This window comes from Rhinoderma darwinii, chromosome 2 (assembly GCF_050947455.1).
Source record: "Rhinoderma darwinii isolate aRhiDar2 chromosome 2, aRhiDar2.hap1, whole genome shotgun sequence".
Lineage (NCBI taxonomy): Eukaryota > Metazoa > Chordata > Amphibia > Anura > Rhinodermatidae > Rhinoderma > Rhinoderma darwinii.
The window spans coordinates 263,820,498-263,835,192 of NC_134688.1; the positions used below are offsets into that span (position 1 = coordinate 263,820,498).

At 41.9% G+C, this 14,695-nt stretch overlaps 1 protein-coding gene across 2 annotated transcripts in view; it reads left to right on the plus strand.

The window, feature by feature from the left end:
• Positions 1-14,695, plus strand: part of TBC1D32 (TBC1 domain family member 32) — a 66,993-nt gene that overhangs the window by 20,918 nt on the left and 31,380 nt on the right. For both annotated transcript variants that reach the window (XM_075853236.1, XM_075853237.1), the window contains 7 exons: positions 1,874-2,011; positions 2,414-2,506; positions 4,646-4,788; positions 7,318-7,442; positions 9,150-9,351; positions 13,161-13,243; positions 14,089-14,227. In XM_075853236.1, coding sequence (XP_075709351.1) covers positions 1,874-2,011; positions 2,414-2,506; positions 4,646-4,788; positions 7,318-7,442; positions 9,150-9,351; positions 13,161-13,243; positions 14,089-14,227 — 923 coding nt within the window. The remainder of the gene's footprint in view (positions 1-1,873; positions 2,012-2,413; positions 2,507-4,645; positions 4,789-7,317; positions 7,443-9,149; positions 9,352-13,160; positions 13,244-14,088; positions 14,228-14,695) is intronic.

The window sequence follows — 14,695 nt, forward strand, 5'->3', positions numbered from 1 at the left end:
TGCATCACCAATGATATCAATGGTGACGGAAACGTTTCTAAAGGTTTCTGTTTGTCACCGTTGTAACAGGGTTCCATTGTTTTAGACGGAATCAATAGCGCAGTCGACTCAACGGAAGGGAAACGCTGATGTGAACAGGCCCAAAGCCAATTTTCCTCATCTTAAGGAAAAAAATCTTTTCCGACTACGGTACAATAGTTGACTATGCTATTGTTTCCGCTAAAAAAACTGAAACCTTACAGAACGAAAACCAACTGCTATGGAAGCATTACCGTTAAAATCAATGGTAATGCAAATGGAGGCTATGGTTTCCATTTGTCTTTCCGTTCATCGGTTCCTCCGACGGAATGGTCGAACGGAACCCATGAACGGAAGCCCAACGCTGATGTGAACACAGCCTAAATCCTTTTCCACGTCCGTTTTTCCTAGGATTTTCCCATACAAATCAATTGGACAAAAGAGCAACAGAAAAATTTGCATTTGGCTTTTTTTTTTTTTTGTCAACATGTTAACTTGTCACATTTATGTGTTACCAATATAAAACATTTTAGTAGCTTTTTATGCTGTATTCTATACTTTTCTCACACACACTCATAGGGGTCCAGGAAGCAGAAACATAGTTTTTTTTTGTCAGGCATGCCCCCTCCCCGGAAAGATTGTCCTGCCAGCCATCAGCCAATATCGCTGGGAAATCTGCTCCGCATTTGATTATTGAAGTGGCTCTGGCTAATAGAGGGGGATTCTGATTAGGAGAACCCCTCCTGACTGTTAACCTAATATGTCCTTGTATAACATACGGAATGGGGTTGTCCAAAGAGAAAAGTCTCTTTAAACCTAAAGAACCAATACTTTATTATACAGACCACCCCCCATCCAGCTTTTCATTGTGAGGACCCTGACTGTCAAGGTCTGTAGCAGATTCAGAGTCCAGTGACAGAAACGATCAGGCAGGAGGGTGATAATAGCAAAAGTAGTCCAGTAACAGTCCAGGTTCGGTGCATAGATAAGCTGCATCAGGTTATAGTGAGGCAGTGAAGTGGTCCGGAAACCATCCAAGCTTGGTACACAGATGGGCAGCAACAGTTTGTAGAGAGGCAGCAAGGAACTAGATTACAGGCAGCAAGCTCAATAGTCTGGCAATTGGGAAGCAAAAGAGCTTGGTTTATATACTGTAGGAAGCTAAAAGGGTAAGACTATTCAGGTAATGAAGCAAATAATATCAAGAGGCAGGATTTAAGAGAGCCTAGAAAACAGATTCAGCATTTCAGATGGCTCAATTTGAAGAGCTACTGTCTGGAACACAGGATTTTCTGGGTACAAATCCTGAAATGGATGGGCAGCTTCTTATATCTCAGCTTCCTGACATGAAGGAATTTTGTGCAGTCACACATGACTTCTTAGGTTTTGAGTCAGGCTTTAAAGAGCAATTCTACACTCCTATAAAAGTGACAGTCATTTTCACTTCCCATCCCACACAAAGAAATGAAGTGGAACGCTAATTCTTAGTCCCTTCCAGAAGAGTTCTTCCAAAGGGTCATCACCATAACAAAACATTTATGGGGGTTGTATAATGATCCCATTAAGAAACTGTATGTAGAATGCTGTTGCCCAAGGAAACAATTGGCAACACTCCTGTTATCGTTTCAACTTGTTTTATACATGATCTCCCAACAGAAATCTGTACAGATCATCAAAAAATAAAGTGGATAGATTTATTTTGATACAAGAAACCAGTGGAATTTGAAGTTTAGCATTGATATGTATAAAACATGCTCAATGTATGGCATGTAAAGCTAAAATGAAGGAAGTGTACATGTAATATAAAAATATAATAATCACTTTATTTAGTCATATGTTTTGTGTTTGTATCCAGGCATTAAACTGAAGACCTTCTACTCAAGGAAAGAGTTGCAGTATTTATACTTTGTTCATTCACTTAATGTTCTTGGAAGGCTACTCATCTATAAACATGGCAGAAAGCTTTTCCCTATAAAACTGAAAAACCACAAAGGTAACCAGGCATTATATAATGATCCTAAAGAAAGTATAAAGAAGGCATTCATTGCTTCAATACATTAACCCCTTATCGACCTATAACCTGTACATTACCCCCCTCCAGCAGGGAATTTGAGGATTAGAAATAATATTCCTTTACTATTTAGAGGTCATGTTAAGACTGGGATCACACTCTGCATTTTGTTGCATTTTTAGCATGTGTTTTACTGTTTTAGTAGATAAACTCACATGTCCCTCAATTTCATTAACCAAAACAAAAAAAAAAGCATGCTAAAAATGCACAGTGTGAACCCAGCCTAAAGGAGCGTGGCTATCCTCTGATTATCCCCTTATTCATGTTTATTAAAAAGACTCGATTTTAAGAGTTCATTCTTTATAGCAATTTAATGTGTTTCAGAATCAGTGTCTCTGTGTGACCTGGTCGTGCTGTTTACACATATTATGTTGTATTGCCCAAATGGACAGAAAACGGCAGCTGGAGCCTTTGCAGGTAATGATTGTTAGATTTTATTGTGCTTTTTACATGTACAGTATGTTTAGTATTTTTAAGAACTTTGCTAGGAAAAGCAAGTTTTGTCATTTTAATTAGTGTCCCTCCAGTTGTACTCTCCCGCCCAAAATAACATTGGGCGTGAAGACGCTCCTGCACGCTGGGCGGTACTGTTGCCGTGGCAACCGTACGACGCACCAAGAGTATCGTGCTCGGGTCCAATTAATTAGAATTTGACCCGTGCACGATACTCTCCTCCGAGCTTCATACAGAATGGAACATGAAGCACAGGCTGACATACCAAGTGTTAACCTCCTGCCATGACTTCCACTGTTAACAGTTGGGCCACTGTTTGTGAATTCTGCCTATCCAGTTCAGGACCGGGCTATTTTGAGCCTTCAGGACCAGACACCGTTTAGCACTTTTTAGCACGCGTTAGTTAAATGGCTATAACTTTTTTATTTCTTGGGCTAGCGACGTGATTTTTGCGATGTTTTTTCCGTAGACAATGCAGGTTTCTTTTTTTTTTTAATCATTTTTATACACATCCTTTTTGCTATTTTACAATTTTTATTCTTAAAGTTTGAAAATAATAGTAAAAAAATAAGCTTTTTTACGTTTCAGCTATTTTTTTGGGTAATAACAGATTTTACCCTAAAATATACCTTTTATTTGTGATCGTCATTTTCTACCGTAAATTGTAATATATTACATGTCTATATTAGGGTAATTGGGTCCGGGCTAGCGTTACGACAATTATTGGCGGGGGGGGAGACTAATTTTTGGGGTGGGTATTTTATGTGTATTTATTATTCATTTTTTTTTGCACTTTACTTTTCTTTTTTAATTACTATGGTCTGTCCCTCAAAGGTCAAAAAAGACCTTTGGGGAACTTTATATATATTTTTTCATTCTTTTAGACCATGCTTTTCCACTGTAAGGGTATGTTCACACGCCCTATTTCCAGACGTAATTCAGGCGTTTTACGCCTCGAATTACGGCCGAAAAAATGGCTCCAAACCGTCTGCAAACATCTGCCCATTGAATTCAATGGGTCTTACGGTGTTCTGTGCAGACTGGCTTTTTATTTACGTGCCGCTGTCAAAAGACGTGCATGTCACTTCTTGGAACGTAATTGGAGCCATTTTTCATTGACTCCAATGAAAACCAGCTCCAATTACGTCCGTAAAAGACGCCACGAAAAACGCGTGCACTTGTCAAAATGTCTTAAATTCAGGAGCTGTTTTCACCTGAAAACAGCTCCGTAATTTCAGACAGAATTGCCGTTGCCGTGTGAACATACCCTAACTAAAGATGTACAGCAGCCCCAGTTACAGGGGAAATCGGCCATCTCATACTGACGATTGTCACTAATAGGGCTGTGCTGGGTCTAGTAAGACCCAGCAGCAGTCTGTCACTAATGGCACCCGGCGATCATGTGACCAGTCACATGATCACCGGGAGGAATAGAGACAGCGCCGCGGCCGCTGCCTCTATTCCTATACACAGCGTTCATTGAGCGCTGTGTAAAAGAGATCGGAGAAGACAGAAGCAGCGAAAGCTTCTTCTATCCTCTCCTCAGGGTCCCCGGCAGTCACTGACAGCCGGAGACCCGACATTCAGCTGCCCGATCGCTCGGGCAGCACGTTAAAACCCGCGCCGTAAAAAGTCTATGGCGCGGGTTTTAAGGACCCTGACCGCTGGCCGTAAAAACACAGCCAGCGGTCGGGAACCAGTTAAATAATTTTTTCACATATAGACATTACAGAACTTCATGGCATTGGGCCATTGAGGGTGCATCTACACAAAAAAGGGGCGGCACCAACCCTTTCATTGCTGCTTGACAGTTCTAGTAACAGAAATCTCCAAGCAATGGGGATGGGGTTCAGATATTCCACAGAGCACTGCCTCCACTTTGTCTTTGGAACCATTATGGATCTAAATTCACAGACCCTCACAATACCATATTATACAGTATGGCAGAAGATGATTTCAACTGGAATTCCCTTTCGATAGTGGACCTCCTAAAGTAGGGGTGTCATTTAGGATCTCTTTGCAAGAAATGGTTTATACTAATGCAACCAAAACGCATTCCAATTATAAAATCTTTGTAACATGTATTGATGTTTGTACCCCCAGGCAGCTATGCTCCAGCACATCTAGCTATGGAAGTTCTCAAAATGCTCTGTGATCGGAAAGAATGTGCCAAGGAATGTTTGTACATTGGGGCAGTTATAGAGAGCCTGCTGTCTCCAATACAAAAGTTGCTGAAAGGAAAAAAGGTCAGTGTAGGGCAGTGGTTCCCAAACTTTCTGAGGCCGGTACCCACTTTTGGCCGAGACTTTTGTTTCGGACCCCCCCACTACCGTACTGTCAACATCATTTGTAGTTAGATGCTGGTACTTGGCTCCATTCGAAAAATAAGTCCCTGCAACATAGAAAACAGCGATAATTGTGCGGGCGGGGGAGGGGGGCGGCCTCAAGGTATCCTGCTGCTGTGCATAGCTGAGGCCTGACTATTGCTGCTGATGGTGGGTCGACCCATCCTTTAGTGGCCAACAGAGGCGTAGCTAGGGGTTTAGCACAGGAGGGGGTTAAACACATATGAGTGGACCCCAACCCAGTGGACCCCCACACAGTATAATGCCCCTATAGTGCCTCCCCACACAGTATAATGCCCCCATAGCTGCCCCTACACAGTATAATGACCCCTTAGTGCCCCCACTCAGTATACTGCCCCTATAGCTGCCCCACACAGTCTAATGCCCATATATAATGCCCCTATAGTGCCTCCCTACACAGTATAATGCCTGTAAAGCTGCCCCCATACAGTATAATGCTCCCATATCTGCCCCCACACAGTATAACTCCTTAGTGCCCCCACAGTATAATGCCCCATAGCTGCCCCACACACAGTTTAATGCCCTATAACTGCCCCCACAGGATAATGCCCCTATAGCTGCTCCCACACAGTATGATGCTCCCATAGCTGCCCCCACACACTATAATGCCCCTATAGCTGCCCCCACACAGGAAAATGCTTATATAGCTGCCCCTACACAGGATAATGCCCCTATAGCTGCCCCACACGGTATAATATCCCCAAAAGCGCCACCTCACAGTATAATGCCCCCATATCTGCCCCCACACAGTATAACCCCTTAGTGCCAGTATAATGCCCAATAGCTGCCCAGCACACAGTTTCATGCCCTATAACTGCCCCCAGAGGATAATGCCCCTATAGCTGCTCCCACACAGTTTGATGCTCCCTTAGCTGCCCCCACACACTATAATGCCACTATAGCTGCCCCACAGACAGTTTAATGTCCTATAAGTGCCCCCACAGGATAATGTCCCTATGGCTGCCCCCACACAGGATAATGCCCCTATGGCTGCCCCCACACAGGATAATGCCCCCATAGCTGCCCCCACAAAGGATAATGTCCCTATAGCTGTCCCCAAACGGTATAATATCCACAAAACCGCCACCTCGCAGTATAATGCCCCACAGCTGCCCCCACGTAGTATAATACCCCAGTAGCTGCCACCTCACAGCCCTAGTAGTTCTTAATATAAACAATAAAATACATACTCCCCTAAGTCTGTTCCCACGATGTGTGGGGGAGATTCTTCTGCTACTCCGGTCTGTGCTCTGTGTGGTACAGCACAGACAGGCGCAATGATGTCACTACATCGTGCCTGTCTGCTCCGAGCCGATCACGGCAAAGTGAATGCGTCCTTAGGACGCAGATATGGTTGAAACCAGGACATCAGTCAGTGGCTCACGACTTCCCGGAGGTCTTCACACAACCCCCAAATGGGGTAGCGACCCACAGTGTGGGAAACCATGGTGTAGGGAATCATTCTAATGCACTCTATACGTTGTAACATGTGGGGTTACTAAATGCAGCTTTGCCTGGAATGTTTGTGCCCCCTTATCATCTTAGCATTCTCACACATCTCATTTTTGCAAACTTATAAGTTGGCAGGCATGATGTAAACGTTCTAGGAAAGTACACCATAGGGGGAAATGCAATAGATAATATGTATTCAGGGTGGGGGTGAGGACCGATTGACTAGAAATAGAAAAAACTAAATTACAGAAGATAAAATCACTGTTGCAGTGAAGCGTTGCCGTGCGGAGACCAGAAGTGAAGTTCAGAAGTTTATTTGGACTAACATGAACCCCTTTGCCTAATCACTGTATTCGTGAAACCTTTTTAACAATGTAGGTGAGCCTGTTCACATCAAATTCTTTCCATCCATCCGAGGCATACGTTGGGAGGAGTCCCAAAGTATACCTCCGACGGAAGGCATGGCTGTATCCCACTGTATATGCATACAGTGGGATATGTTGCCCAAACTCCCTGGGCACAGCACTTCTTTAAACGCTGACCTCAGGGAAGCTTCTGGCGATACGGTCCATATATGTACAGTGATGTCAGGGGCTTTATGCTGTGGAGTCCCTGGCCAGAGCATCGCAACTGCTATGGCCGGGGGCTCCTGTCTTGGGAAAACCCTTGACGTCACTGTTCATATATGGGCAATGATTTTAGGAGCTTGAAAAACACTGAATCTAGGCCAGAGCGTCGGCATTGCTCTGAGCTTGGAATGATGTGGTCTTTAATGGTATTTTATCTTATATTGTCTCCCTTACAATTTATATTCTATCATGGCTTTTAGAGTAGGATTGTGGTGCCACAACCCAAGGTGTTAAAGGGAATTTTTTTTGTTATTTATGGGGGAAATGTATATGTTTGGTGCCCATCTACTTTCATTGTCTTTCAAGACTATTTTTTGTATGTTTTCAGGTTCACCAGAACTGTGATGAATGCACACTGACGTTTCTTGCTGATATTTTGGGTAGGATTGCCTCTAATGAAGCAGGGCTCTCACTCCTTCTCTATGGAGAAAACACTGATTCTACCAAAGACGGGTACGTTGTGCAGTAAAATTAGTTAAAGAGGTTTTGCGATCTTTAAAAAATTGTGTGACAATGGTTTAACTGCAGTAAGAATGTAATATTTGTAGCTGAAATCTCAGTACAGGCTAGGTTCACACCAAGTTTTTGTCGTACAGTGAGATCCTGTTGTCATTGAGTACTATTGTAGATAAAGAAAAAAAAAGTATACGTCTGGATACTCTTTTTGACAGGACCGAAAAGTACAGATTGCTATGTTTTTATGTATGGTCAAAAACACACTGTTAATGTTTGTTTTTTTACAATAGAAGTCAATGGCAACAGGATCCAACTCTATAGGCATCCAGTTGCATTCTGTTGTAGCAGTATAGGTTTTGTTTGAAGTAAGCAGCAGTGTTTATCTCATGCTTGTGTGAGGTTTAGTACACTCGCAGACATTCTCTCTCCTGTACGTCTCTTTTTCATCAACAGTGAAAAATACCTGCGATAAACATGATGGCAGATGGAAAATCTACACCTGGGGAGACACCTTGACGAAGGGTGCGAAACGTGCGTCGAGGTGTCTCCTCAGGTGTAGATTTTCCATCTGCTATCATAGGTATTTGACAATGCTCTAATTGTTGTTTCTTCTTGCACTTTTGTTAGACTGGACCTGTGTTTTTCCCAGTCTAACTTGATCCTAGGTACTTATCCCCTGGTGAATATCCATTGAGATATATATAATTCATATTGGACTATTGTGACTCTTTTCAACTGAGACTGTTTTTAATATAAATGTTTTTTATACTGTTTTGTACTATGTCTGGTTATAATTGTAGGGGGGTAATTTATCCTTGATTGGGGACTAATAAAGATTATTTACAAATATTTTTTGGGAATATTTGTGTTCTGATTTGGTTTAAATAGAAATTTTTGGGTTTTGTAAAGGAAACCTAAGCCTAAAACCAAAATGGCTACACAGTTTGATGGAGCATGCACTTACATTCCATCCCATAGGAATGCACAATAAGCACCACTATATATGTCCATGACCTGGAAGCCTCAGAGGGGTTGCTTCAGATTCCTTAATAAATCTTTTTATTATGTGCTGTGTTTAATAGGCAGCTTCTGATATTCAGTTATCAATGCACAAGTGCTTCAGTCAATGAGTGACTACATGGATCTGGCTTTTATGTTGACCACAGTAGCCATCCACCAGTCTGCAAAAGCATCGGTGGAGCATTGATTTTACCTGGGAAAAAGGCTATCCCATCCTGGAGAAGGAAGGCAAAAACATGCTTTTCATTGTATTGTCAGTCAGTTTAAAGAGTGACTTCACTTTCGTCAATCTTTTGATAGGTCATAGAGACATATCAAAAGTTTGGATCGGTGGGGATCCGGGAGCTGAAACCCCCACCAACGCTAAAACGAAGGTGCAGAAGTGCTCAGCTGTGTGCTTCTCATCTTCAGCTGTGACTGGTGCTCCAGGTCAGCCTGAAGACAAGCTCACATTGACGATCTATGTAACCCGTCTTCAGCCTGACAGGGAGCGCTGATCACAGCCGAAAGTGCAAAGCGCTTAGCTCAGCGCTTCAGAGTCAGTGGGGGCTTCAGCTCCCGAACCCTCACCGATCCTTTTGATATGTCTCTATGAACGATCAAATGTTTGCTGAAACATTTGATTCTAGTATTGCAGGTGCTCGTGTGATTGACCAGCTGTTAACCCTGCATATATCATTCTAGTGCCGCAGGTGCTCATGTAATTGCCCAATTTTCCAAGAAACTTCTCAGTGACGATATGACCAACTTTACAGAGTCAGATCTGCTGCTTGTCCTGAAAGAATCATTCTTATTTGTGTGTCGTCAAATGTACCACACATGTGAAGGACTTCAAGTGTTGGCACCTTACCAATTACATATATGCATTGCAGGAGCATGGAGAAAGGTAACATTCATTTTAATTGAACTAAGTAGAACATGTCAGTCTGCCACAAGCAGGTCATAACAATATTATTAGTAATGATATGCGCCTGCATGACTTTAGATATGGGATGGACCCTCACTCCACCTTAAAACAACCAAAACTACAGTAAACGTAGACTCTGGAATAAATGCCCAAAACACTTTATTTGGGTTCCAAAAAGACCACAGCGTGACTGGAGAGATTCTAGACTACTCAAACTTCATTCAACTTAAATCCTCTCTCCCATACTTAATTTAAGAATTCCCCGACTTCCCCAAGATTGACCCCTTGAAAAAAAACACTGACATCTATTTTGGTTTCAAAAGGCCACAGCAGCCAATTTTATGATCCTTCAACATTTTCATATCAAAACTTTAAATACAAATAAATAACAAATTCAATATAAATTAAACACATCGCATCAGAATTGACAGGAAGATTCCATGGAGGCATTAACTAAAATAGACTAGACCACTCAGAATTTATGTTCCCAATAATAGTGCACTCGAGGACCTGTTTACCCTTGGCCGCAAACACCGACCCAAGGGCACCCAGGTTAAAACCTTATGCACCAAATCTCTTTTCTTCCACTCTTGGGGCCCCAAACCACCGCCAGGAGCCCAAATACAGCTGTACCATAGATAGCTTATATTGTAAACACTCTGCACCCCTAAAATGGACCTTGTATTAATCCAACTATTAGCCTTCAAAGACCCTTTTCTCCCCCATCCAGCAAGAAACAACCCATATCCAACGACCACGAACTCAGCAGCTGAATAAAGAAAAAACAAGGCAAAAACACTATGTCTACATAAAAAAAATAATAATAGGGAGGGCGGGTGGGTCTATCCTTCTTGGAACCTAACTCCACACTGCTGCCCTAACACTCACTTCACTGATAATATAACATATAACCCCTCCCCTGGCATGTGTCAAGACCTTTTCCTGCCCCCTTGGTTTTACACATGCCAAGGCCTTTCATTGACCCCTCTAACTAATCATTAATATAAAATACCGGACCAAAGCATTAATACTCATGTATTTAACCCCTTAGCTTGCCCAAACCTTATAGGCTTTCATTGCTAATACCTCCGTCAAGCCGCCCATTCCGCTATGCCTGCGTCTCCGCTGCATGGCCCTCATTATAATAACGGGACTAAAACAATCACAGTAGTCAGATGAAGTGTTATGCAATTGGAATTAACAAATACTGTGAGATCCCCAGCTGTCTGACATAGCACCTGGCCAGGCAGAAATAAAGGGGATGGCACGCTCTGGCTATGCCATTCTAGCAGGGCCAGTGCACTTCAAGGGCACCAATTACCCTACTAATAAGGGCTTGTCCACACGTAACGTAATTGCTGCAGAATATTTCTGCAGCAATTCCGCAGAAACTAGCAGACATTCCGCTGCAGAAAAACCGCACCATTTCCTGCGTTTTTTTTTTACTACAGATGATAGTGCGGATTTTGCTGCATTTTTCTTAATGTTACCAAATGGTGACATCTCCTCTGAAAAACGCAGCAATTCAGTCCACTTTCTGCAGCAGGAATTGACATGCTGCAGTACGAAAAATACCACCGCAGGTGAATTTCTGGTCGGAAATTTTACGCAGCGTGTGGATGAGATTTGTAAAATCTCACCCACTTTGCTGCTACCGTATTCTGCTGCGCATCCGCAATTTCGGACGGAAAATACGCAGCAATTCCACTACGTGTGCACAAGCCCTAAATCCTCACTCCTATGCTTAACCACTGTGCCCACCCCTGGATGTCATTACCATTACTACATCCTTCAGGCTGGGCACTTCCAAATCTCAGCCTGTTCACCAAATTTACCTTACTCTGTTAATTAAATTTAGTCCACCATAACTGCCTAGAACTCCCACCTGACTCCTCAACTGCAAAGTTAAAGCTGTGACCGTTTACAAAATATACGTAACACTTTCTTTGATAAAATTGATTCCCATTTATTTGTACACTTATTTCAATGCCCCAAATGTATAGCTTAAAACTAGACTTCCAGGCAAAAGCTATAACTACACAGCAAACCCTCAACTCCAGAAGAATCATCCTACTAAGGAGAAGAAAAGCACCATGTGGAGGAAAGCTCTAGGGAACTATGGCTGAAAAATTGCTTTTCCTTTGGGCTAAAAGGGGTAGTCAACTTTTAGCAAATTATGGTTGATTTTTGCTTAGTTGAAAGTTAGAAAAATTTCCCAATATACTTTCTGTATTAATTTATTACGGCTTTCAATATCTCTGCTGCTTGTTATTTAGTAGGAACATTCATTGTTTGCTTCCAGTGGATACAATTTTGTCCATATTCATGTGATGGACACATGAGAAATATAGGGGAGGGCATTGTAAACATACCTCTTTGGTCTCGGTCATGAATGTTGAGAGAAATCCATATTTAATTACCCCAACAATGTGGTTGCAAGGGGCACTTGATGTTGAGGTGCTCATGGCTTGTAACCACTTGTGACCACCGTGCCAGGGGAATCAAATGTTGGTTTCTTGGTCCATCAACCTCAGGACATAGATGAAAAGTATGTTTACAATGCCCCTCCCCTATACGGCTCTGTCAGCAGTTTGCTAACAGATTCCCTTTAAGAAAGTCTCCGGTGTTTGGACAAAGCTATGCAAAACTGTGAAAAACCTTTTACCAATATTAGGAAAAGATGACAGACCATGAAATACATTTCCCAAACGTCAACTATTGGCGTACAAACAACTAATAAAACCTGAAACGCCTATTAAACATTTATGGCATAATCTGTGAATATGCCATATATATCTATGATGGGGATGACCCTTTACTGCATACTGTTATACATTGAAGCTCCCTCTAGTGGTGACTTGCAGGCAGCTAGAATGTTATATTTAAAATCCATGTCTATGCAAGGATAAAGCGCTCTGTATCAGAAAAACAAAGTTCCAATCGCTTTAGAGATCTATTAAAGGGGTTTTCCCATCAGAGACATTTATGACATATTCACAGGATATGTCATAAATGTCAGATAGATGAGGGTCCCACCTCTGGAACCCGCAACTATCTCTAGAACGGGGCCCCCTAAGCCTCGTTCTACTGCTATGTGTTTTAGATGAAAAGTGTGATTTACGACCACGAATTAAAGAAACCGCGTTGCTCGCTGAGCTACGCTGTTTCTGTAAGTCCCATAGAACTGAATGGTAGTTACAGAAACAGCGTAGCTCGCATGCTACACTGCTTCAACAACTGCCATTCACTACTATGGGAGTTACGGAAACAGCGTAGCTCACACTTTTCAGCTATAACACATAGCAGTAGAACAGGGTTTAAGGGGCCCCGTTCTAGAGATAGCTGTGGGTCCCTGAGGTGGGACTCACATCTATCTGACATTTATGACATATCCTGTGGATATGTCATAAATGTCTCTGATGAGAAAACCCCTTTAAGGAATTAATCTGCAAAGAATTTTAGACCTAATAGCGACATGATGATAAAAGACAGAGATTTACTGTCCTCAGACTGTCCTCTCCTTACATGACAAATGGATCAGATTATAAAGCATAATATATATTTAATTTGAGTATTCTTTTTACACGTATCTGTCAATTGTTTTGTTAATTTGCTGTCACCTATCAATCTCATAACATACCAGTTTCTGCACCACATAATACACGAGGAAGAGATCTAAGCTGTCTCAAATGCGTGCTTTTATAGTAACCTTAGTTCACAAAAAAAATGTCTTGTTTCTGCGGAAGATCATCACTTGGCAACATTTGACTACTTTTATTTATTTACAGACCATTTTCATTTCTGAAAGAACTCCAACGCCTGTCGCAGGAGCTGCATCTCTTTCCTCTGGAAGTCAGGATTCCCAGGGGACGTAAGTCTATGTTCTAATTTTAATCACCCACTGACATGACAATGAAACCTTGCAGAAGACAGAATAGGGAGCTTAAACCTCTATTGATGAGTAAATGATGGTACGTTGGACAGTCTACTGAGCGTCTAGCTTATCCTACTTAACAAGAAGATTACATATCTACAAGCTTTGCTGGCTGTGCTCCTATTAAGGCAATACAACTATAATAGATACCCAACCAATAACATGGCTCAAAGATACACCCAAAAATCCTCATCATAATACTAGGCTAAAGATTATGAAATCTCAAGGTTGAGCTGCAGATGAAAAGCACACGATCAGCCCCCTCAATCCAGTGAGTGGGGGTTTTAAGCTCTTTATGACATGTCAGAAGGTTGATAAAGGTGATCCTTCACTTTAAATTAGTAAGACTTTAGTCAGAACACACATAGGAACACCTTTAACGAAACAGCAACTAAAGCTAACATAAGATTATTTTATAGCATGCATACACCAATACAGTGTATAGTAAGATTGCTTAGGGCCTGTTTAAATCCGTGTCTTTCCATTGAGGGATTCCGTCTGAGATTTCCGTCGGGGGAACCCCTCAAAGGAAAGGCAAACGGAAACCATAGCTTCCATTTGCATCACCATTGATCTCAACGGTGACGGATAATTTGCTAATGGTTTCCGTTTGTCACCGTTGTGAAAGGGTTCAGTTTTTGTGATCGATATAGTTAGAGCCAAGGAACAGGACTTATTCGTGTCCACCTATCTTATATACATCTTTCTTGCCTGCCCAGGTGCACTATAGCTCACTTGTGTTTTGTTTTAGTGATTTTGGTGCTCATTTCTTTTTGCCTTAGAATGCTTTGGGAGGATTCTTTACTGGATAGCTTGTTAAATTTTGCTTCTACTCCAAGAGGACTGCTCCTTCTCCAGCAAACTGGAGCCATCAATGAGTGCATACATTATATGTTTGGCAGATTTACAAAGAAACTACAGGTAGGTTGACACTACAGTTAGAATGTCTCATCAGAATACATGAAAAATATGGAAAAAAGTTTATAAATTTAAGCAGAATATAAACTTTCTTCTTTATTGTTATCAGGGCTTAAAATTATAGACCCAATACCTGTACTTTGTCCTCATGACAACACTTCATGTTTGTTTTGTGACCATGTTTATGGACACAAAACGAAGTACACTTTGTGGATCCAAATCACTTTCCACATCAATCACTACGTACATCGTACACAGATTAAATACTGGCAGATATATACACATGTACACTGCATGGCTAAAAGTATGTGGTCCCCCCCTGCTAATTATTGAGTTCAGGTGTTTCAGTCACATCCATGAAATCTCCATAGACAAACATTGGTAGTAGTATGGGTCGTACTGAAGGGCTCAAATACTTTAAATGTGGCACTGTCATAGGATGCCACCTGAAAATGCTCTATCTGCCCTGGT